The sequence below is a fragment of the Pezoporus occidentalis genome, unplaced genomic scaffold (genome assembly GCF_034315485.1).
Source record: "Pezoporus occidentalis ecotype Australia unplaced genomic scaffold, CSIRO_AGI_Poc_V1 ctg117, whole genome shotgun sequence".
In the NCBI taxonomy this organism is placed as follows: Eukaryota; Metazoa; Chordata; class Aves; order Psittaciformes; family Psittacidae; genus Pezoporus; species Pezoporus occidentalis.
Genome location: NW_026912961.1, coordinates 1,743,109 through 1,768,918, shown reverse-complemented (window position 1 = coordinate 1,768,918; position 25,810 = coordinate 1,743,109). Strand labels below are relative to the sequence as shown.

Below are 25,810 nucleotides of genomic sequence, written 5' to 3'. Positions count from 1 at the left end.
GTCTGACAGCAAGAATGACAATATTTTCAATTATGTCTCTTTATCTAGTCTTTACTCATTGCCTTATAGTGTTCCAGCTAGGTACAGCTATGAGTTTCTTTTTTAATTCACCATGATTTACTCATTTCGAAGTACTCACCTTGGGTAATTAAATAAGAAAGGACCATCACTCTCTTTGGGTACAGTGGTACAGTGGCGACTGAACACCCTGCAAACACAAAGTCAGGACTGCCTGCCATTTATCAGGACAGAAACGGCAAAGGATGAACACTGTCACTAGGTCCAGCTCCCCAGATCTGCTGCTATTTGCACCTGGGAATATGTGATACACATCTGTCAGTCACGCCAGCCTCACCCTCGGTGCGGGGAAACGGTTACTTCTTGCTCCTTCTCCCAGCCTCGGAATAGGGCACTGGTCCACAGGGTCACAGGGACCGCGGTGCACGGCGGCGGCGGGACGCGCGGTGGCGCCTGCGGAGCGCACGTCGCCCGACTCTGCTGCAGCCTCCGCGCACCGGCCTTGCTGCGGAAAGCCCGCACCCCGGGGGTGGCAAAGGGAAAGGCGACATGTCCCCGGCCGCGGATCCGTGCCGGAAGGGCAAGGCGTTTCGAGGGGAGCGGTTCAGGGCCCACCGCCTCCCGGGGCTCTAGCAACGCCCTCGTTTATCCCGCGATGGGGAGGTCTCGCCCTGATGGGGACGGCCGGTGTCCCTCGGCGAGGCGACCCGGCGGGGCGCCCAGCCCGCATCGGCGGCGGGGCGCGCGCGCGCGTGAGCGTGAGTGTGTGTAAGCGCGTCTGAAGGCTCAGGCGCAGAGTGCCTATTGGTATCTGCTCTCCGCCACCCTCCCTCCGCTCCCCCTCCCTCCGCCCGTGTTGCTTTTGTCTTTTTTTTTTCCTCTCTCTTTTTTTATTTTTTTTTTTGGATTTCAGGCTCATTTTGTGGAGTTTCTGCCCCTCTTTGCGTCAGCCCCACGTCACTTTGCCGGCAGCTCCCTAGCTTGGGCTGGAGCAGGAGCCGGGGCTGCTTTATTATCAGCTGGAAGGAGGAGGCGACAGTGCGTAAAGAGGCGAGCACGGCTCTCCGAGCCCCGCCGACGCTGCCGAGGGCTGTGCCTCCCTCTTTCTCTCCTTCCCTCCCTACGGCGGGCAGCGGTTGCCCGAGCCCCCGCAGGTAGCAGCGCAGCCTCCGCCACCTGCCCCCGCCGCTCCGCGGGTTTTGCAGCATCATCGGGAGCCGCCAAGAGGACCAAGGCGGTGCCGCTGTCCGCCCGCCCGCCCGCGGGGTCGGGGGCAGGTGCCGCGCCTCGCCGGCGGCTCCTTCTACCCTCTCCGCCCCAGCCCCGCCGCAGCGTCCGGCCCTGGCTCCCGCCGCCTCCCGGAGTCCTCGGGGCAGGCAGCGCCGCGGGGCGGCTGTAGCTGCGGCAGCGGCTGCGGCGCGCCCATGTGAGTCCCAGTCGCGGGGTGCCCGCCCGAGGCGCGGTAGGCTGTGCACCCTCTGGGCGTGCGCTCCGGCAACGGCGGCGGCGGCTGCAGCGGGAGCAGGAGGAGGCCGTCGGGGCAGCGCTGGAGTGAGCGGGGTCAGCATGATGTCCTGGCGGCGGAGGCCGGGACCCGGCCTGGCGCGGCTGTGGGGCTTGTGCTGCCTGGTGCTGGGCTGCTGGCGGGGCGCTCTGGGCTGCCCCGCGTCCTGCCGCTGCAGCTCCTGGCGTATCTGGTGCGCGGAGCCGGTGCCGGGCATCGCCTCCTTCCCCGTGCCGCAGGGGAGCGCCGACGGCGACAATGTCACCGAGATGTGAGTACGGTCCGGCCTGAGAACGGGGGCTGGCGGGATGGGGCGTCCGGGGGACGCTGCGGGGGGGAGCGGCAGGGAACTCAACCGTGCCGAAAGGCACTTGCTCTGCTGGCGGGGGGGGGGGGGGGGGGGCAGGCAGCCTGACGGCCGGGTGTGATTTAATTTGAACGAGACTTCACAGAGATTCCGCTGCCAGCCCACTGAAGGTGATGAATCCTAATTGCCCGCGATGCGGTTCCCGGGGAACGGGACGGGCGGCGCGGCGGAAGATCGGCGCGGAGCAGCCGGGGAGCAGCCGGGGAGCGAGACGGCTAGCTGGGGTCCGGCACTGGCCGAAGCGAGCGCGTCGCACCGACCTCACTCTGCGGCCGCGGCTCATCTTGCAAGGGGGGGGGGGTGGGGGGGGGGGAGGGTGTCTATTTTATTAATTCCTTTACTTTATCTCCCTATGCCTATTCCTGGGAACCGAGAGTTTTTGAGGGTGACTCCCTCCCGCCCTCCCTCCCAATCTCTCCTGTACGCTTTTTCTGTTAAAAAAATCCCCACGGTCAACCAACCAAAAAGAAAGGATAAAAAAGGAGATGATGCGGCAGATTCTGGTGGAAGGGACAGCAAACTATCTTCCCCATAGGCATGCGAGCCTGCTTTGCCCTTCTCAGTAAGGTGGCTGGAAGGAGAAATGCTAAGCCTGCAGAGGAATGAGCATTGTGCTGTCTCCAGCAAGTGCTAAAGGATTAGGAAACCCTTATTGATAGTGAGGAAGCTGCAGAAAGTTGTTTGGGTTTGGTTTTTTTTTCTTCAATTTCTGCCTTACCCATGTGTTGCTTCCAGTCTCATTTGCTTGCATATGATATTCGGTAAGAGTTCTGTAGCTTTACTTCTTAAATCCTGCATCATTTCACAGCTCTCTGCTCTGTGACATCCACAGATGCTGCCAGAGAAAAGCTGCAAAGGCTCTTGATGAGCAAAAAATTTTGGATACTGGACCTGCATATGATAGATCTGGGGAAGAAAACCTTCTCAAGCTGTTCTGTCTATCTCTGTATTTTCCAGTCCCTGTGGTTTCTGGATTGTTTTCCATGACACTTAATGAAAAAGATATCAGAATACTTCCCCCCAGATCTACATATACTGTTTGCATTCTCCATCCTTCTTCTCCCTTTCAATTTCCTTTAGAAATAATATACTGTGAAATAATGAATGATTTTAGATTAAACTGTACCCTTTGGGCTACCTTTCTGCAGTTTGCTGAAGTCAATTTTCTGCATCCCCCCATGTGTGTTTGGAGACATGAATTTCTACTACTCCTACATGGTTTACCTTTGGTAGACCGTTAGGACCTGTGGTAAAGAAACAGACTTGCTGTTACGGCAGTTACTGGTTTAGATGTGTGTTTAATATTTGGTGGATTGCTACACTAGGAAAAGAAAAAAATTGCTTTAAGCTATGCATCTCTGCTTATCTTCATAGGCTTTGTTGGTGCTATTTTCTGATATGTTCAATTTGGAGGTAAAAGAGCAATCCCCCTCTAGAATTTAACTCTGTTTAAAAGGCCAGGGGAGGAAACATGCATGCAAATATGTATTCCAGCCATGATCAACTTAAAGAATGTCTAGTAATTTTGCTCTGATGCTTTTGGTGTTCATTTTCTTGTGTTTTTTGAGCATCACTGTCTTGGCATTTCTTTTGAATTTTTACTGTATCATTCTGTGACATTGCACGTTGCTGTGTTTGGTGATCTAAAAATAATTTTGAGTCATGGATTTCTCAGGAGATGCTGTTGCACATATTTAGGATGGTTTTTTCATGCGTACTTTCAACATAAAACACGGAGACTCTTTAATTAGTTTATAGGCATAAATTAAAAATCGGACGGCACTAGCTGTTATTTCACTGTGGGAGCTCAGTAAACGGTAAATATGTAGGGAGGCACTTATAATATGGTAGATACAGACTGTGGAAATATACTAGCTAAGAAACAAGTTTAAGAGACCAGGGCATTGTATTTTACTTGGGAAGCTTTAGGCCTGATTTTTCATTATGTGCTTTGTAGATAGAGGAGCACAGTTCCACTGGTCTCTGGTAAAATCATTCTTGGTATAAGTAAGAGAAGAGGAAAAGACATTTAATTTCTAGTAATTTATTCCCATGTATTTCCTGAGTTCTGTTGAAAGCAATCCTTCATTTGCTGCTCACAAGCTGCTCCTGTCAGGAGTGGATCCTGCAGTACCAAGCAAAATACTGACAGGCACGCAGGGCATGTGGGCTGACTCTAGATCCTCACTGGGGCCACATGTACTGGAGTGTTAGGATAACTGCATGGTTAGGGAAGGCATGTGAAACCCATGGTGGTGCAGAGGCTTGGCTGTGGGCCAGGTGGATGGCACAAGCTTTCAGGATGTAAGCAGGCAGCGAGGGTTTCCCCTTTCATCCGAGAGGTGGGAGAGAAAGCTGGGGTGGTGCTTGTAGGAGTAACAGAGCTGTGGTCCCACACATCGGGTATCCTTCACCACTAGACATTCTGGTGCTTCGGCTCTGTTTTGACCTGTAGGTAAATTGCAGCTAGAGCTGAATGAACACTCATCTCCCAGTCCAGCTATTTCTTGATTCCTGGATGGATCCAGCACCCAAATCTACCAACAGCAGTGGAAAGACACCCTGAGCACTTCTGCATCAGCTCTGTGATGGCCAGCTGATGAAACTTGGTGTGGGAGGGCATAAGAGTATTTATACCTGGTGCTTTTCTTAGTCATCTTCCTTACCTTTTCCCTAACTAGTTGTTCTTGTGTAGTTTTCTATTAAGATGAATAAAAGACAGATTTTGAAAATTCTGTTCTAAGAAGATTTTAGGCTCGTACAATTGGCTTTCCTTATCTGGAAAGCATGTGCCAGTGCTAAAATCCCTTATCATAACAGAGCTTAATGGTAGTAATTGTTTGGTAGTTTTGATATTATTAGAGATAAATTGAACTCCAGAGTGAGATCCTGCATTAAAATCATGGTACCAGTCATTTGAGCTCACGTTGCACTTGCATTAAGAGCCAAGGGCCAAGAGTGGTGAGAGCAAAAGGAGTATGTAAGTATTGCTAAATTCAAGTCTTGTAGGCACAATATCAAACAAGTAGTCCTGGGTGAGCAAAAATACTAATCGGATAGTAAATGAATAATGTTTAAAGTCATCAGGACTCCTTGTAAAAGGATGGGTTAATACTTTCTTCTTAAGTAAAATGTATCGTTAGTATATCATTCTTCAAAGACTTTAATTTCAGAGTGTCTTTCTGCAGTGCAAGTGTATTCCAGGCCTAGTTTCACAGTTCTGATATCAAGTCGTTAATATGTTGACTTATGGTTATTCAGGTGAATGGGGTTTGAAATTAATTGGTGTATTTCAGGAAGAACCAATTGCCCACAAAATATTGGGTGACTTTTAAGCTCTTGCCTATTAAAGGAGAGGTGATTGTGTATTGCGTACATTTCAAAACCACAAAATAAATTTCTATTGGAGCTATATAAAGCACTCTAGAATTGCTAATAAGTAAGACAGGATAAGTAATTTATAGAGTAAATTATTTAACAAGTCATGTGAGCTTGTGCTAAAAAAAAAAGAAACAGGCATGTTTAAATTCATATGGAGCTCAGAGCTGTTGTTATTTTCGGTCTTTTTCATTTTAGATTTCTAGGCTATTGTAGATTTAATGTAGTATAAAACCTTCTACAAGGCTCCTCCAGCCCCCAGCCCCATCTTCCTCAAAACAGTTTTTGGCTGTGCAGCATCGCATGGTTTGGCTGGATTGAAAAGTTATTTCTGGTGACTTGGAATTGTGTAATAAAACACGAGGCATCAGGCTACAAATATAAAAGGGGTTTTGGACAGTGGTGATACAATAGCTGCTTTTAGGAATTCATCTTTTTTATCTTCCTTTAAAGATCTGGTTAATTGGTTAAGGTGAGCTGAAAATACTCTTTACAAGAGTCAGTTTTTAATTTCTAGGGTCTAAAAATATTCCAAGTATCACAAAGCATTGGGTTTTGTGTATAGTGGCATTATTTTTTCTATTTTTTTTTTTTCTCCCAGAAACCTGGCTTGTTTCAGTCATTGACCTTCCAGTTGATGAGGACTGAAGGGGCTCCTTGGAGTCTCCACTGGGGCTGACTCCATCAGGCTCAGGCAAAACAGTTTATGCTGAAGGAGGGCAGCATCCTTCAGAAGGTGCTCATGGCTGGGCTACCAAAACACTGCCTCTCCCTCTATGACTATGTCTCTGTCCTCAAGAGTTTTAAGAGAGGTTTAGGATTTATATGCTAAAATGAAAACTATTTGTATGAATTTAAGAATTTGGTCTTGAAGACGTTGTTTTCAAGAAACTTCCACTTCTTTCCATACTAATGAGAAAACAGAGGGCCCAGCAGGGCAGCCTGAGATATCTTTAGGCTGGCATTTTCCAGATTTCTCAGGTTCTATTTTTTCTTCATTATTTTTATGCTGACAGTGTAAGGGAGAAAGTAGCTTAGCGAGAGTTTAGATCCCATATAACTGTAAAGCAAAAACTTGTACATAGCTAAACAAGGCCCTTATTCTGAATTTCATTTTAATGCAAGAAGGACCTCCCTCACTGAATTGCAGTTCCTTTTCTTCCATGTTTGTTATCTGTCACTGCATGAATGTCTAACAGTATGTTAATGAAGGTGGACATCCAAATACCCTTGCCCAAGCTTGATGATTGTAGCAGGTAATGAAGAATAATAAAAGCCGAAAAATGGAGCAGAGAAGTCTAAAACTGTCTCAATGTTTTATTTATGTTAAATGTATATTAAGCTTGTTACATATGAAAAAACCTCTCTTTGAAAACCATCCTTTAAAAAATGAAGCACTCTTTGTATAAATCCATTAATTTACATATATTCCAAATGGAGAAATAAATTCATAGATGTTTGAAAGCCTGCACTGCCTGGAATGGGAATGTGCTCTTTTACAGGACACTTTGTGTTTGTTAAGATCTCTTCATCCAGATGTATGTAGGCACATAGCAGCTGTTAAAATAAAATATAATAAGGTGCACCTTAATTCCTGTTCGATAGTCACCTATATTTTCAGAAAGTGCAAAAAGCAAACCTAACTACTCCCTCTCCTGAAATATGCATAGGGAGATGCTGCTTTTTACATAGGTACTATTAACCTTAACATTGAACAGTCATAATGGATTTATGGAAAAGGAGCCATGTCAAGGAAATTCTGTTGTGAATCTCCTTTTTTTTTTTTTTTTTCTGGAAAAAAATGACCTGCACTGAATTGTATCATCAACAGACATTATAGCTGAAACATAAATATATTAGTACCAATTCAGCTATTGATGTTTCTGGCTTGCGTCGTCATCGGTAGGATATACTCTTGAAGATCAGATTTCGGGTCAATGTTCTTTGGTTCCTAGACAAGGCTTGAAGAAGTGAGATTTTTTTTCTTTTTGCAGAAGTAACAGAAAGTGGAACAAAGCAGTCTAAAGCCTCATGGCACTTTCAGAGGCACTTAAAGAGATTGTAATCTCTGAATGGTATGACTTGAACCAGCCTTTTGCTGAAGCAGCTGGTCCTGATCCAACAAGGTACTTATGTGCCTTTTATTTCAGGGGGAAGCCGAGGGTGCGATTCTGGCCTTGTTAAAGGCAGTGACATAACTGGCTGGAATTAGTGTTTTGCCAGGGTAGAGTAATTTAGAGGACATTTGTGAAGGATGAAAAGAAGTTGATTCAAGCATTATCTTGTTTAAAATTTGGGAGAGAATGGGCCTGTTGCTCTATTATTTGATGTGTTTTTGACTTGCATCTTGCCTTGGCTCTCAAGTGTTTTCCTACTGTGTGAAGACTGAATATGTTGAGGCAAGAGGAAGTTGAGACCAAGTATTTTAGGGGGCTCTTTTACAAGGCTTTAAATAGTTCTGTATTGAAATGAACCTACACCTCTGTGTACAAAAATGTAGAAGCTGCAACCATTACAGAAGTTTGTGCTGGTCCATTGAGGATTTATGTCTCACTGTATATAGTTGTCTGGTGTGTAAGTAAAAGAAGGGTAAAACTTCAATTAAAGTTAGCCCATTGCTGAAACAGAAAAGCAATGAAATGACAATGTGTCTGAGGTCCTATTGGAAGAATCTGACAATGAGCTGTACTTTGGGCTAGGCAAGTCACCTATTTTTCCTCTTGGTTTGACAGTTGGGCCAAAAGACTTCCAGTTTCAGATTTAGATGAAATTATTCTTACCTTTTTTTTTAATCCTAACCATATGTGTAAAAATAATTAAGGCTGTATTCAGCAGATACCTTGTGAAGCATGCATATCCCACATTGTACAGTCAGATGTGGTATTCCATATGAAAAGTGTATAGGACGTGACTTTTCCCATTCTTCTGCAACAACTGCCTGATTTTCTGAATGCCAGACAGCACAGCGAGCATATGTGTATAAATCATGTGCACATACTGGGCATGTCAGGCTTACCGGGCATGCACTGGGGGACTTTCCACAGCATCTGCTGTGGGTGTCAAGCGCTGGACTTGATAAATCATGTCTGGGACTGTCCCAGGCCTCAGCATTTAAAATCTGGCAAGTTCTCATGAACTGTGTAACGAAGGTACTTAACTCAGCTGGGTACTCTCCTGCCAGCGATGGAGAACTCACTTCTTCCAGGAAGTGATTCAGGAGGCTAAATTGGGTTCCTACTGCAAATTACCTGATGGAGACGTCCCCTTCTGTCTCCACTGAGTGTAAGGAAACCTTGGGGACTTTGTCCACTGGGAGTGGAAAAACCAAGGCCTTAGTTTTAATGAGCAGGGTCGAGCTGTGGAGTAAGATGTTTTTGTGGTCTCAGATGAACCATTTCAGCAGTGCATGTGGTGAACTGCTCCGCTTCAAGTAGACCATGGGTCTAAACAAAGGTCTTGAACATCAAATCTCAGCTACTGTCCTGTATGGCATACAGGTGTGTGCTTTGCCTTGATTCTTCCCATCTAAGTTGCTTTACTTGGCATGGAGTATTTAAATGTGCTTTTGGGTCAGAGAGCAGAACAGTCTATTTAGCTAAGCAACCGTGGCACTTATTTGTGTAGCAAGACAGCTGGGTCCTGCTTCTGCTCCACTGAGTGTTCAATTACAGCAAAAATTAGAGCAGCATGAACAGGTAAAGTTGAGACTACCCTCTCTCAGGTTGCTTTATAGTATGGTATCTTCTGAGACATGAGATCACATTCCCTTAGGGAGAGGAAGGAATTGAACCTGGTACCCCTGGATGGTGTTGAAGCACTTTTTCAGCATTTTTTTTTTCCAAATCTGTGGTCTTCTATCTCACATAGACACTTCTTCTCTTTTTTTCTTTAAGCAGGTGAATCTGTTTGGTGAATATGGGTCAAGTTCATGAAGATAAAATTCCGCACGCCCCCTGTCCCCCTGGTGTGTGAATTGTCTATTACATATTAATCTCCCTCTTGCTGCCCTCCCCCCCCCCCCCCGCCTTTTCCTAATATTTAGAAACAGGGTTTGGGCACATTATGCGTACCGTGATCCTCATCTGATAAACACATGCACTGTACTCTTCTGTTAAGGGCAGTTATGTTAAATTCATGGGACTAAGCATATGCTGAAGTATTTAATGTGTAGAGTGGTAGCAATATAAGTATCTTTTGAAGACTGCGTATTGCATACATACACAAAAGTTTAAACTTTTCAGGTTAGATTCAAATCAATTTACAGACATTTTGAATTGGCACAAATCCACATTACATCAAGGTAAATAGAAAAATACTTCTGATGCTGGATATTCCTTCCGCCATAGACATCACTGAAGATCCCCGACCATGTTTGTGTGCAGTGACTGTCTTGTTGCCTACAGCCTGTTCCATCTGGGGGACCTAGGTGGCAGAGCTGCAGAAATAGATACCACTTAACCTGGAGGTGGATGTGTGTGGAGGAAAGACTCTGTGATCCTTCCTGCCCCGAACGTTTCTCCCAGCCCTCCAGTGACGTTCAAGTCTGCATGGAGACAGGGTAGTTTTCCTTCTGTTTTCTTGGTCTGGTTGTATGCACAGCTGTAGAGTGCTTCTGCATATTCTCACGACTTTTAATGGACAGTTTGCTTTGAAACAGTTTTGCTTTTCACAGGGGTTATCTGAAGCGTAAGGTTTACTCCTGACGGAGGTATCACCGAAATGTTTGCTTGATCTTGTATAATTGCAAGTGGATTCTTCATTCACTGTGCACATCCTGGAGTGGGGAGAATGCTGCAAAGGTGTGTAGGCTGGAGGAGTGCAGGAAGAAGGTGTGTGCAGTGCTGTGGTGTGTTCATGAAAACACAGGAAGAAACAGGCTGGTGGATGAGAAAAATACTACTCTACTCAAAAGCAATGACAGAAACAATAGCTGTACAGGTAAACGGAGAGCAGTGTGGAAGTATCGGTGGGTAAGGAGCAGGCAGCTTTGCAGAAATACTGAAAAAGTTTGAAGACTACTGTAGTAAAAGATGTCACCTTATGAATAGGTACATGCAGAGTGAGAGTTTAGTTTGAAGGGGAAATGGTAGAGAAGATGATCTAAGGCTTGAAATTATATTAAATTGGAAAACTAATGCGTATAAAAGAGTGTATTTTCCTTAGGTATAACAATAAAGACAACCACAAGTGGGTTTTTAAATAAAGGTGATCTCACTCAGAGGAAATACGTGTATGTCAGGCAGCAGAGCAAACAGTGATACAAAGAGAAACCTGAAAGATAGATATAGGATGCTAGTCTGCATGTACCACTGCAAGAGAGAGTTTCCCTAATATCAAACTGGCTAAGAAAAAGAACATGGAACGTTATGGAAACAGTGGCAGCAATGTGGCAGTCAGCACTAGTATTAGAGATACTCTGGATACTAACAAATGTGCAGGAAGTGTAATAAACACATCATTATGCTAATATATGCAGTGCAAGTGAGAAACTACTTATATTAAGTGAAGAACAGGATTCCTCAAGTGAAGAGAAAGTGATTTTTTTAGAAATGCTAATAGAAGAAGCTATAAATTCAAAAGATCAGCCAATTAAAATGAGAAATGGACTATACAGGGTAGAAACCAGAATGGAAATAAATGTGATAAAAGAAAGTGAAATTGGGAGCTGTGAATAGCAAATAAACATGGAAGAGTGAAGTGCCTTTGAAAGGCTTCAACAAAAAAACAATTTGATGCTGTTGAAATGCTCTCTGAAAAAATGCATGGGTTAAATATAAATAGGTTAGTGTTGACATACAGAAAGTGTCAGCCTGTTGTGGGCTTAGAAAATTGAGATAAATATCAAGAGTGGCCGTATCATGGAAAGTCAAAAATACAACCCATAGCCTTTTTGGAATGCTTCAGTAACAATGTGAAGTTGTATTCATGTATGTCTTCCATTAAAAGCAAAATACATCTTGGAGAACACACAGATATGTGGTCAAGGCTACACGAGATATTTCACAGGTCTTAGGAAAGAGAATAGGAAATCAGTTGTGAACCATGGCAGCAGATGGTATCATTTGAAGACTGGAAAAATATCTACCAATTGGGTTCTCTGTGTAATAATTGCAGAGAAAAAGGTAGAGATTATGACCATATGGAGACTCTCAAGACTTAAATAAAAACATAAGAAGGAAAACTTTTGCTGGTTTATGGAAAAAATAATTATTCTTTGAGGTGTCAGGAGTAAAATTATGCAGATAATTTAATACATTGACAGGCTATAGATGGATTTTCTTGAACAGACGTCGTTAAGTTTTGCAGTTTCACTCTGTCATATGGAAGTATTACCTTCCGATCTGTATTTGGCATGGCGTGTACTGCATGCAGTGAACAGGACAGTGGATAGTGTATCAGGTACGGATATATGTCTTGATGTTCCAGTGAGTATCTGAGCAGATTGAACAGAGTATTTGATGTTCCAAGAGCCAGTAATTTTAAACTGAATAAAGCCAGGAATTAATGTCAAGCAGTGGAAAGAATATATGTCAGGTGAAGGCCAACCTAGAGAGAATTTCAGAGGGAATTTCTTACACTGAATCAAAGAATCATGTAATACTGAACATGCCAAAATCTGGACATAGGAAAAAGACTTAAAATATTAGGAAGCATAATGTCAACAAGTGCTTATCTACCTCTGAAGGATGTGTAACTTACTTAAGATATCCTTCCACCCAGTCACTGCCTGAGTATGGGTAACTGTAAAGAGAATTCAAAGGTTTTGACATCAACCAAGATGCTTTAATATTTTGATTCACTGAGTGACCCCAAAAGAGTCACATAAAGAATGGTTAGGAGCAGTCTTACTGATGTTTTGTCATTCTCATTTACATCAAGGCCAGTGACAGCTACAAAGGTGATGGATGCAACTCATGAAAAAGAGAGTGGTTGTGTTACTGGTCTTTGAAGAATCACCACACTAAGTGGTTCTGTAGGAGAAAGAGATGTCAGATATATTTGTATTTATTCATTCGAGGTGCTCTTTCTTTCTTGCAAGGCAAATAATAAAAAAGGTTAGTCACATCTCTGTCAAGAACTGATAATAAGCCACCTTTACTACTCTCCTTTTGTATGTTATTTTATGCAATTTTTAATGTATATATTATGAAAGGACTGTACAGGAGTTTAAGCCTCTTCCTAACAGTCTGCAGGGACAATTTCATACATAGTGAATAAAATGTGTGTTGTAGATAAGTATAAGGTCAGTAATTAAGACATACCTTTTTGAATAAATAGGTTATTGTCTGGCTACTTGATACTTCTTTCTGACTATATCGAGGAGTATCAACATTTCCAAAATATCACTGCTAAGGAAACACTAGACTGTAGCTGTCAGTTGTCCTCTGGAAAGATGTCAAAAATTGATGTCTTGGTGAAATATCAAATGCATGAATTTCATGAAGCTTAAGGGGGAGGACAGGTTTCCAAAAGGAGAAAATACTTAAATAAGCTTTACATGCATTTTTGAAAAATAATTCTGAAGGTGGAGCTCATCAAGGGCATGGATCTTAAATCTGGAAAGCTGCATGATATGTCTTGAGAGTGTGCTTGATTTGGTAGTCTGTTATTTGAAGAGAGCAGGACAAACACCTTGAGGCCAAACACGTTGGGGCCAAACCAGAAATTTAAGTAAGCCCAGGGGTGCACTATGTTTTGTTTTCCCTGCCTCTAAATATAGTAACTCTTCCCTTAAACTCTGCATTGCAGACATATTTATTTATTTTTACTTTTGCCTTCATGTTTGCATACTGTAAAGAGGGAACTAAGGTTGGCTGGCATATTGTGGGCTTTCCATTTCCCAGGGAGTTGCAGTCATAATCAAGAGTGTGGATCTGCTCCTGCAACACCAAAACAGGATTAGGATCTCCACTGAATTCCTGCTTTCTCCTGCTTCAAGCTGGTGGGTTGGCACTAATTTTTCAGAGTGATGGCTTTGGAGAAGCAATTCACAATAGCAGTTGTGTACTACTAATTGGATAATCATAGCACGTTGACAAGGAGCAGAATGTCTGAGTCCCACAGTCTCTTGGCAGTTGATGCAGCCACACATCAAGAATAGGGAATTCTTGAAGGTAACTGTGATTTGTGACCTTGACCATTAGATGACTTTCAGATCGCCCTGAATAGCGCATTATCTGAATGTGTAGTAAAGGATTTGCTCAAAAAACTGGGTGTGCCTGTGGCTGTAAAGAAAGATCCCAGAGTTAATTATGTCAGCTGCAGAGCTGCTATACTGCACGTGGAGAGCTACCTCCTGTAGTCTTCGGTGACTCATGCTTAAATACTCTAAACAGGAGGAAGAAAATACCCTGAAGGATGACTTAAGGAGCCTGTGATAGTGGCAATCAGTTTTTCACTCTTTGTGAAATACAGAGTGATTCACAGTTTAAAAAAACCAATACCACCACAGCACTTGCTCAGAATTTGTCAGGAGACACCAGACATCTACAGAGTCAAGTACCTGTCTGTAAAATTGCTGAATGGTAGGTAAGTCCACGATGGACTAACTCGACACACTGCCTCTTTCTTGAGTTATGACATGCTCTTTTAGGAGTAGAAGTTCAGTTTCTTGAGATTGGCTGTATGAAAACTGGCGCTGATGGTACCAGATGGAGACAGCAAAACAGAACGAAGTAGTTGGAGTAAGCCGTATATCTGTAGAGAACTTGTCATTACTAGATGTCTGTATCATGCTCACTGCTTGCTGTTAGTTTCCTTCCTAGAGGGAGCTTGATCTAATGTAGAAATATTTCTTGGTTGATTAGAGATTATGTCATTGGTCCCTACATCTGTCTGAAGCCTCTCATTCCTGATATGCAGCATTGTGTAGCTCTATGCTTCATTTTCAAACTATAGGAGTTCACACCCCTTGAGTAGTATTTTAAATTTAATTTCAGAGAGGGTGCAAGTGAAACCAGTTGAATCTGTTAAGTTTCATCAAGTATTTTGTGAAGCTTACAAGTTCTGCATGAATCACCCCAAGTGTGTTGAAAGCGCCCTAAAGTTTTAGTATACTTTTTGATGAACTTGGTCTGACATTTGATTTTATAAGAAAATACAGTACTAGAGAACTTTGCAGTGTTTAATTGTCAATGGTACCATATAGCTCTCACAGAAGTGTAGACTAGGGACATACGTGACCTGTCGTTAAATGGTAGTTCATCTACTGACAGTTCAATGTCTGGAGTGTGCTGCCTTTTTCCCTAAAGATTTAGTGAAAAAATAACTTGGCGTATAAAGTTTTCCCAAAGTTCAGAAATGTTGCACCAGGGAATGTTTATTAATTTTAAAAACTTTTTTTCCCAGCTGTGTGAACCAGAGCTGGACATATAATTGATTTATTTTTTTAGAGTGTTAAGAAAATATGTTTCCCATAAAGGGAGTTTTCTGGCAACAGAAATCCTTCTGGAGCTGAATTACAGTGTTATTTGCTTGCATTTATGTTGTTAAGACTAGTGTGTGCCAGTTTTCCAGCCTGTCCCAATAGCTCCAAATGGAGTAGTGTACCTTAATATATATTAATCCAGAGAAGATAGAGTAAATCAAAATAATAAGGAAGGCATACTTCTGCTGAACAGTTTTTTTTTTCAGGTTAAGTAAAAGATTTGAAAGTTAGAGTGAAACCTTTATTTAAGCTACTGAGGCACAAAGTTACCTAAACCTCTTTAAAGAGCAGAACTTGCCTTCTCATGCTCTTGTGGTTCAGGGGTTGCTTCACTGATGTTATACAGACTGTATCTGTAGTCTTTCACAGGTGTAATGATCAGGAGTGAAGACCATCCTCTTAAAGGAGAACTTATTTGGAGGAGTTAGCTGTTTTCTGATAGGATTTTAAAATATCCTTTTGAGAATGTTGCACAAGTGGTAATATATAAATGTGTGACATTATTCAATAGCTGCTGAAGTGTGCTGAAATGAATGTGTTATAGTAGCTTGCAATGTGCAGCCAGTTGGTCTGTGATTCTGAATGCCTTTATTAGAAGTAATCAGTGGTTTACAAAGGGAAGATGAAATTAAAGGTCTGAAAACAAATACTGTTTACTGATGACTCACAAAGGAGATGCAGAATGGTAGTACTGCAGGCAACTGATGGCTCGGTTTAGAGGCAGAGGTATTTGTGGCCTGATATGGGTGATCCTACTGGGTACTATACTGACAGGTTTTGGCGGTGCTGCGCTTTGCTGTAATCAGTGGGAGCTTCCAAGTTCTTCACGTGACTTCAGCCAGCAGTGAGTCAGGATGTTATTCTTCTGTGCTACAATAAAAATGTTCAGTTAAAGACTAGGGTGGATATTCTTAAGGGCAGGCAGGCAAATTACATTTCTCAGTGTCGCCCACTGCAAGTCAGAGCTTTTAGAGTATTAATGTTTGATGATAAGTAGCATCAAGGTAGAGTAGTTGTGAAGAAGGTAAAAATAGTCTTCAGCTATGAAGAAATTTTATTTCAAACCTCCCTCAATAAAACAGAACAGCAACTTCCCCTTACAGCGCACAGCTACATCACTGTACTCTTTTCTTTCTTGCTGCTATGAAATAGCTGCAGAAGCTTAACTTAAAACAGACTTGTTAGGCAAGTGAGGAAGTGTAAGAGGATGTAACCTGCTTGTGATAAATTGTATTTGCTTACTCTTTCTTCAAAGATTTTCAGCTGCGTGAAATTTGCTTTTCTGTCATATTCTGTCCTACGAGTATTTCTACAAATGCATTTCAGACCAGTTATTGTTTTGAGTTGGTTGCACTTAGCCAGAATTTCTTCTGGGTCTCAACTCTTAGTGTGGTTATGGAAAACCAGTGATTTCTTTTGGATCTTTCAGTTAGGAACTGAAGAAACCATAAAGAAACTAGTACCAGCTCAGAGTAAATTCTGACACCACCGTGTCCCCCTCCCTCACCTTCTTTTAAAGGATGTAATAAGAAAAGGAAAAGGGAAAAAAAGATTGGAAATTCTTGCCTCTTCTTCCCAAATATCATCCTTTTGGTTTGTTCCCTAATGGACCAACACTGATCTTTTTATATAGATTGTGTGCTCATACTCAAATCTTCTGATGTAAATTATGGCAGCTTCATTGACTTCAGCAGAGCTGAGCTGTTTTACACTGGCTGAGGCTTACCACAGGATGTAATATGCTAATATATTTCTGTGTGGCACTGTAAGTTACATCAAGTTCTGGAGCTTCTCATAGTGAGAGGTTCTAGTTAAATGTTTTTATGATTAAAATTGCAATGTCAGATTTGGATGGGTGATAAATGTGTTAAAGTGATGGATCTGCTTTCCAGCAGTATTTGTTAGAGTGAGGTTTTTTTGATGGCTTAATCTTCAGCTGGCAAAACCAGTCACTTAGTTTCTTCTATTTTACTCTTCTGAGTCTCTTCTCCCTGTTTCTCTGTCCATTTTGTTCACTTCCTGCTCTTCTGTTTTTTCCCTGTCTCTCCATAGTCTTGACAGGGTTCTTGCTGGTTGGACACTGAGGGCAGAATGAAGAAGGTATCTTTGCTACTCTTACATAGCTTTATTTTAGCATGATGAAGTCCAAGTGAGAGAGAAGGTGGTAATTAAATCATGAGTTCTTCTTCAGGCCAGGTTCAGAGGAAGTATGATCATTCACTTGCAAGACTCTCAGATTGAAGAATTTATAGCTTTTTATAAACTACTTAATTTTTTTTTTTAATTTGGCAAAATATGTAAATGTACCAACCAACAAACAAAAAACCAGATTAATAAACCAAAGAGAATAAATCAGATTATCTTAAAAAATTCAAGGAAGGAAACAAAATAAGGAGGACTCTGTTATCTTTTAATGGGTACACTGTGTTGGTCTTATCCTAAAATGTCCTGCAGATCAGTAAGTGTCGTATGATCCTGTAGTAATGTGTGTTGTCTAGTGTCATGTGTTGCCTTTTTACTGCCCTTCTTTTTCCCAAGGAACATTGAATCCATTAGGGCAAAATTTTTGCTTTTCCTGGTACTTGGCAGGAGTGTAGCCCAAGTCAGCTTTGCAGCATTGGAGGTCAGCCCAACCCAACTTTTGTGATTCTCAAGGTTCTGCTGGGATTTGGGCACACAATGGGTTTCTCCAACACAGCAGCTGAGATACATGGGTTGCCTTTGGAAAAGCAATATATGTTCTTTCCAGTTCACCAGAATTCCCTTTAAATAAAAACTAAATCTTAAAATGAAGACAAGTTTTATTATAGCAAAAAAAGTCTTTTTAGGAAAACCTACATCTTTGGTTAGTCCTGGATACGCATGAAAATACAGGCCAATCTGTAAGTTTTTCTGGGACTGGGTGGTCTTTTGAAATGCATGGACTCTTTAGCAAGGTATCTCTTACATGTGGCTTACTTTTCTGCCCATAATGTCAGCTGAATTGCAGTTTCCACCAATTTCTTCTTCCTAGACTGAATGGTTTACACTGTGAGACTTTTTTTCAGATTATATATCATCCATGCATTATCTGTAAAACATTTTAATTTCCAGTCTGTGGGATGTCACTGGTTATTCATAGATCTCACATGATGATATTACAAAGGACCAGCTTGCATGCCCACACCCTTTTGGGGTTCAGGCAGATATTCATGTTATGTGAGTGTATTCAGTGCTTTGGTATACTATGAGTTTTCTCTTAATTTCTGCTTTTGCATGTCACATCATGATGTACAGCATCCCTTTTCTCAGTTTTCCTACAGCAACACCTTGTAAATAAATAGAACTGAAGCTAACTTTGTGGCAGGGAGTAAATCAATTTAACAAGCGATGAGGTTAACAGCATGAGAGAAAATGCTAGGGCAGTCTGATCCCCCCCTCAGCATAAGTGGGAGTAACTCCACTGCCACCATTAAAGTTGGCCTTTTTGCTGTGATGACATCTGTGAGGTAGGGAAGTATGTCCTGGAATTTGGTAGCACTGTAATGCAGCTTTATTTACTGTGCCTTCAGGGTGATGAGCAAGGTTTCATTTCCCCTGTGTAAAACTCAACTGTTTCTCCTCCAGCCCTGTCCCAGAAAGTGCCATTTAAATGATGGGGACATATTTTATGAGCACTTTCATTCTGAAGGTGCCCTAACAAGATCTTAATGTTAATTGTGTAGGTCAGCAATCACTGCTGACTTTCAGACATCAGTGCTTGATCTTTGAACAGTCAAAAGCCATGGAAGGATTCACTTTCCTAATTTTTCTATCTTGCTTTTTCAACAGTTTCATCGCAAACCAGGAAAAATTAGAAAGTATCAATGACAATGAAGTTGGATTTTATGTTGGACTTAAAAATCTGTGAGTATATGGGATACATACTTAATAAAGTTGTTTTTTCATTATTTCTTTTATAGAAGCATATAGTAACCTCATCAGAGAGTAGGCCTAACTTTGTATGTAATAGAGGACAGTTGTAGATCTTGCAGTTCAGCCTTGTTGAGATATGATCCACACTCTTATTTCAACCATTATTATCAATATGTTTTCCATTACATTTTAAATGAAATACTCATTTCATTTAATACATAGCATACATAACAGTTTTATGTATTTTCACAGGACTGTGGTGGATTCAGGCTTAAGATTTGTGTCCCATCAGGCGTTTGTGAAAAACATCAACCTACAATACATGTAAGTAGGAACAGTGTCTGCCTTCTAGGTCAAAACTGCCCAAGTCATGTTAATTAATTGTTAATTTATTTCTTTCTTTTACCATTTCCTTCATAAAAAATGTTCCAACAAGGCAGAGTTATAACGGTCTTCTGTCATTAATTGACCCTAAGTAAGAGAAGTGTGGTGAGGAACTGGCAGAACATAGAAAATATGTGGTAAGGAGCTTGCAGATCATGAGAACATAATGTGGGATGGTAAAAAGACTGTTCAGTTCATTATCCTGTCTCTAACAATGGACTTTGGCTGTGTATTTAGTTGTAAGTAGTAGCAGAGAGGGTGCCTCTCTCAGCTGGGTGAGTTGGTGCTGAGGGTGTGCATCACACTGGGTGACATGAGTTTGACTAACTAATGGGCTGAACGTGTTCTAGTAACTACACACTGCAGCAGGAGCATGCGTAGAGAATATCTAATATAATTTGATCAGTGTGCATGCCCAGAGACTGTGATGTGACAGTCCTGAACTTTGGTCCTGAAATGATCAAAAAATTCACTTCGGAAGCTCATGCAAGATCTGAACTAGTACACCCAAAGAAGAATATAAGAATGAGGTTACTTTCATACCAAAATGCAATGCGTGCTTTGTGAACTTCAGGAAGCAGAGTTGATGCTTGTGAAGCCTTTTAAGTGTGTACTTTAGAATTAGCAAAAGCTGAACTGATCAAAGCTATTTATGAAAGAGCAAAGTTCTTTATAAAAGTACAGAGAAAAATGATCAGCTAATTGAAAGACTTTGTTTCGGTTTAGAGTAAGTACATGACCTTGGTGGAATAGACATGGACTAGCTCGCTTTGCTATTTACATGGAAAACTGTAGGTCTAGTTGTGCAAAACATTGAGGTCATGTGAGGGACTCAGTTCCTCACAGGTACCCTCTTCTAGCCAAGTATTCAAGTGTGTGTTTCAGTCCATTCATCTTTGTTAGATATACTTAACACTTAACCCCTTGCTTTCGTTAAAGTCCTAATGAGACTGAGAAACATAAGGTGAAGCCTTGGACTTGTAAAATAACTTCCTTGTAATAGGGAGGAACTGTTGAAGAGAGCAAAGGGCTGATTGCTTTGCTAATTAAATGGAATCACTTTCTGCACCTCTATTTTCCAAAGAAGGGAAATTAATTCATGTAGGGAGTGGATGTGAGTGACTGTATCTGCCTAAACCATAATTGTTGTCCTTAATGTGGAACTGTCACTGGAGGACAGTAAAACACATCTTGGCAGCCTAAGAGACTTACATATTACTTTATACAGTCATTAATAAAGTAAATATCTTTTACTATAATGAGTTGATGATATAAGGGCAGTATCTTCTAAAGTAAATTTGTGTTTACCTGTGTAACACTTGCTCACTGAATTATGGTTAAAGATGAAAGTTATGGTAAGAGTTATGATAAAAGATAAAATTCCATAAAGCCAAGTGCATATGCACTGGCTGTGGAAAATGCGCAATAAGAGCCTACTGCCTGAGAGGCACTTTTGCAGAGAAAGATTTAGTCACTGTGCTGGGACAGAATCTCAGCTTATCATGGCAGAACAAAACAAATTCAGTCTGGGATCAAAAGGAATTTTGTGTTAGATTTTTACCTTAGCTTCTTGGAAGGCATCTATTGGAATACTGTATATAGATTAGGACACTGAATCTACACATCTTGAAAGATTACAGACAAGAGCAACAGAGCTATAAGAAGTCTGTAAAGCAAATAATTTAAGGAGGCTCAGAGTCTGAACACGTTCTGTCCAATAAAGAGAAGACTGAAAAAGAACATCTTCTCTTTAAAGAAGAATAATTATTATGAGGAGAGCAATCAGTTCTCTCCACAACCATGACTACAGTGTGAAAAATAATGAGTTTAGTAACTCAAGGTAAGTAGGTGTTTGCAGGATGTTCTCAGTTGTACAGGGCAAGTAGACTGCAAAAGGTAACTTAGATAGGGATCCTCTTGATAGGCTTTTTTTTTGCCTGTTTCCTTGGGGAAATGGGTTTCATGCAGTCATAAAGTGTCTGTGGTTGCTTCTAACCAATGGTTGCTTCTAAACAAAACTTAAACAGTAAAGCTGACCATTGCTCAGAACAGGGAGACCCCATTAGAAATCCCACTAAAGGGAAAAGTATTATGCCCATATGACCTCCTAGGCACTTTAGAACCCATGTGAGCAAGATGTCTTTAAAATACTTTAGTCACAGGAAGAGCTTCAGCTGGAGCACACAATCAAATGTGGAATACATACCAATCGGTAAGCAGGCTTTACTAAGTCTGTAGTTCATGAAGCTCCTTGTTAGAAACAAATTAGGCTGACTGACATCTGTTTGGTTGATGTACATGGAATACTTGCATTATGAAACATTATGAAACTCTTATCCAGTTTCTTACTGTGTTTTCTCTTACTGGGGATTTAGTAATGTTAGCAGACACAAGATAAGCCTAGATAAGATGGAAAATCTTAAATGGCACCACCTGCTCTATAAGCACATGACAAAGCAGTAAGTATGGAGGCATTCTTTGCAGAGGCCGATCTATTATCCTTGCAAGGAATGCATTTGTTTGTTTTCTCTGGCAAGTCTTGATGCACACTAAAATGTTTCTGAAAGCCCCAGTGAATCACTGCTTCTTGTCATCAGCAATAAAACTCCTGTTGACTGCGCTGGGAATGCACTACCCCTCTTGTGGTTGGGACAGTGAAAACTATTAAGAGCTGAAATCATTTCACTTTACCAAGGTAACCTCTGAGTACAGGTCTTTGAAAAGTCTTGCATTTTATTTTGAAGCAGCAATTTGTTCATATCTATAAAGAAAAGAAATCTCCAGACACATTTTCTGAAGACTGATGTAACTGTATAAGATTTAATTTTGTTGCTGATACTATTACAATTTTCTTCTGAGAAAAGTCTTTGCTGTAGTTAAAGAGCTTTATTACATGAACATAGTATTTATTTCTTGAATCATATGAGAATTATCGGATAATAAGGAACTTACTAATACACATTTCCTTATGCCCTTATTTTCTTGGCCAAACTTCTGTAGCCCAGATATCTGTCTAGAGTTATGTAGGATGAGAAAATCTGAATACTAACATAAATAGCAGGAAAATAAATGCTCTAATAAATATTATCTAAGAGTCATTAATAGCCTTGCTCATCTAATTCTGCCATTCTCATTGACTTTAGAGTCAAATTAGTCAACAGTTGCATTTAACAGGCTGTTAACTAGTCCTAGTTTAGTAGGGCTGTAAATTTATAAGTTTATCTGCTACTAGCAGTATTTTTAATGGACCTGTATAACACATGTGCCTGGCATACTCTCAATACCTTTCAACATAAAAATACTTTTCATAGCAAGTGTGTATTTCCAAAAATGTTTTAAAATAGCTATTGTTATATGCCAGGATGTGTATGACTGTATCACTGTAGATTTGTGAGTATAGTATATACACACAGGTCTTGGTATTAAGATGCATTTGTATCTCTACACTGTTCAAGTTTAAGTAAGGCAGCAAAATGAAACCACTTGAGACCTTGCGGCAGATTTCCTCTTGCTTGCACACAGCCTTGCCCCAGCCAGCTATAGGCAGAGCAAGCAGTTGCCTGTGGAGGGAGACTGAGCGTAGCGAAACTGGCCCTTCACCTTTTCTCCTCAGTTCTCCTTAGATCTCTTTCCTCCTCTTCTTTTTGTTCCACCTTGCCAAGAGCACTACGGTCAGTAGAGGTGTGCTTGTCTTGCTAGCTGTGTGAATATTTATGCAGCTTTTCAGGCTGCTTTTGCACTCCTCACATGCCACAGAGTTGCTTTTTAGCTGAATTAAGACTAGCAGGTTAAAAGTGAGCTTGATATTCACATGTAAGATAGGGGCATGCTTTTAACTGAATTTGGGTCCTGTCCTTAGGTGTAGCTTTGAGCTTTGTTGCCAAGCTTTGTACTCCAGACTTTTAGCCTTTTTTAGAAAAAGAAAAAAAAAAGGCTTTAGAACCCCATATGGATCTCAGGGTTGCTTAATACGGTCTTTTTATGTGTAGCTGAATTGGGAAACTAATCTATATTCTCTCTCAATGGAAGTGCAAGTGTAGCCCTCAACTACTCTCTAGTAAGTCTGGTAGTGATTTTTTCACTTAACATGAATTAAAGAGACTGCAGCAGGCATCTCTGTAATCAATATAAAGTGCTCAGTTTATGAGAAATATATAGAATCATAGAATGTTTTGGCTTGGAAGGGACCTTAAACATCATCCAGTTCCAACTCCCCTGCCATGGGTAGGGACATCTTCCACTAGACCAGGTTTCTCAAAGCCCCGTCCAACCTGGCCTCGAATGCTGCCAGTGATGGGGCAGCCACAGATTCTAAGGGCAACATGTGCAGGTGTCTCACTGCCATCATAGTGGAAGAACTTTGTAATATGTAATCTAAATCTCCCCTCTGTCAGATTAAAGCCATTCCTCCTGTCCTGTCCCTACATGCCCTCATCAGAAGTCCCTCTCCAGATATCTTTAGCTCTCCTTTGGGAAGCTGCTCTAAGGCCTCCTGTTCTCCAGAACCTTCTTTTCTTCAGGCTGAACAAGCCCAACTCTCTCAGCCTGTCTTCATGAGCCATGTGCTCAAGCCCCAGATCATCTTCATGGCCCTCCTGTGTTGGGGGCCCCAGAGCTGAATGCAGTACTCCAGCATAGCAGCAAGAAGCTGAGATGGGAACTTGCCATGCTCCAAGAAAGTCCAGAAAGCTCTAGGAATAGAACATTAGAATTACCTTCAAAGTATCATTTAAGGGGATAAATCTGTAAGAGTGGTCTGAAAAATTTGTGCTGAATTACTCGTCAACTTGAAAAACCTTGAATTGCTAAACCACATGGGACAAAATGCTACAGTCTAGAAAGCACTAAATGTTTCAATCCATGATCAAGAATAAGGCACAGGAGCTTTTAATTTTTAATTTTTCTCACTATTCTTGCTTCCCTTTTCTGGTGCATATACAGCACAGCCAGTAAAAATATGAAATGAGAAAGCTATCAAGGTGGTTTTGTTTTTTTTTTTTAAACTGGAGTTATTAAAAATGAAATAATGACTCTTTATTGTTTTGATGATTTTACTTAAATTAGCAATCCATTTTTTTTTTTTTTGGTGGCTCATTTGGAGTAATTAATACCTGCACAAAGTGTTCAGAAGGTAGCATATCTGGTGACATCTGGGTGGTAACTCTGGCTCATGAGTCTGAATAAGTAAAGGCTGTTCTTCTGTCTAAAGGTCTGCAATAATCCTCCAAAGCTAGGACCGTCTTGAGGCTAAATGACAAGAAGATACAGCTGTGGCACTGCCTAATTCTCACAGTCTGTTGTTTGATAGAGGTCATAGCTCTCAAGCAGACAGAGAGGTGAGATGAGTTAGATGACTATGAGTAACCTGAGCAAGGAAACATGTAAGCAGCCAAGAGGAAATCTTTAGGAAACATGGGACTTCAGTCTTGCCCACGAAGTAAGTGAGCTGTTATGTCCATACTGGGTTACAAGCAGCAAACCCTCTCACTTTCATCTCTGTGTTTTTAAGACAGTCTTCAAAATTTTGTTTTTAAGGTGTTATTTTCTTAAAACAAAAAAGACAAATGCTATCACAAAGGATGGCTGGGTCTCTTCTGAAAGATGTTTGTGGCCCATTTTCAGATCTGTATTGTGAAACTTCAGTATTTAGAAGGTGTTGGTGGGAGAGGGTTTCAAATCCCGTTTGATTTGCCTTGGTATGGGATCAGAGTTTGAGCCTGGCTTTCCCGTTGGGGCGCCAGGGAAGATCACACAAAGTGAAATGGCTTCAGATGGATAGAGAATTCCCTGAGGAATCCATCTTCTGATGGTTAGGGAGTCCTCCTGATAGGAAAGAGTAGGATCCTCTGCTGTGTGGAAACCAGATGACCTGGAATATGTTGTCTCCCATCAGAGCAGTGAGTGGCATGGCCATCTGTCTGCAGGACAGCCCGTGGTATTATCTTTCTGGAAAGACAGGGTTTAGTCGCTATCCGGGTATGAGAAGTAGTTGTGTGCCTTGTTTGGTAATACCAAACACATACATCTGCATGTGTTGTTTGGCAGTGTCAGAACTGGTGGTGTTTTCCTGCATGGCGAGTGATGAGTTGCCTTTGGAGGGATGGGTCTTGGTCTGCTTCACATTACGCTGGTACTGGAGCTAAAAGCACAAGTCTGTACGAAGATTCATCTTCCTTCTCCCAAGATATGGCTTATACAGACTGGGAAAAAAATCATAGTGGCAGTTTTTACTTAAATGTAACTTCTGTCCTACATGCAAATTGTACTTTAATTTTGATATATCAGATCAAAGACTGTGAGACATTTCCACCAGTGTCTGCTACAGGGCAATCCAGTCCACATGACTAATGAAATAGTAGCTCATCTGTTTAGTTCTCACACATTGGGACTGGTCAATTTTAAGCTTGAGGCTGTTGTTTGTCAGAAGGAGTCAACGAGGAGATACAGTAAATAGAATCTCTTTAAGTTTCGATTCTAAACATTTGTAGAAGATCCAACTTGTAAATTGTCTCAAAATTATCTTGTACTAAGAGATTAAGGACTGAAAGTCTGAGAAGTAAACACTGTATTCTTTAGTCAGGAATTTTAAAAAAAGAGGTTTAATCCCTGGTTTTAAATGCAATTCATCTTTAACGATGAAGCCCCTATAGCTCCTTTATAATACCACATAAAACTTGTGGTATTTTGGCTCATAACACTGATTTGCACTGTACTGTTGGCAGTTATACAGTTTTCTGCTCTCACTATCTTTAATTGGTGGATTGATAAGACTGTAGAAACCCAGCACTTTTTTGCTTTGGGGTGGAGAATGTGATTTTGTAAGCCTGGGAGAGGAGGA

The 25,810-nt window shown here is 41.4% G+C and overlaps 1 protein-coding gene across 6 annotated transcripts in view; it reads left to right on the top strand.

The window, feature by feature from the left end:
• Positions 1 to 932: 932 nt before the first annotated feature.
• The window catches only part of NTRK2 (neurotrophic receptor tyrosine kinase 2), a 212,624-nt gene continuing 187,746 nt past the window's right edge, over positions 933 to 25,810 (top strand). The window contains exons 1-3 of one of the 6 annotated variants that reach the window (XM_062640442.1): positions 933 to 1,793; positions 18,505 to 18,579; positions 18,841 to 18,912. In XM_062640442.1, the coding sequence (XP_062496426.1) occupies positions 1,585 to 1,793; positions 18,505 to 18,579; positions 18,841 to 18,912 (356 nt within the window). In that variant the 5' untranslated portion in view covers positions 933 to 1,584. The remainder of the gene's footprint in view (positions 1,794 to 18,504; positions 18,580 to 18,840; positions 18,913 to 25,810) is intronic. The other 5 variants (XM_062640451.1, XM_062640460.1, XM_062640468.1 and 2 more) reach the window with 5 other exon arrangements.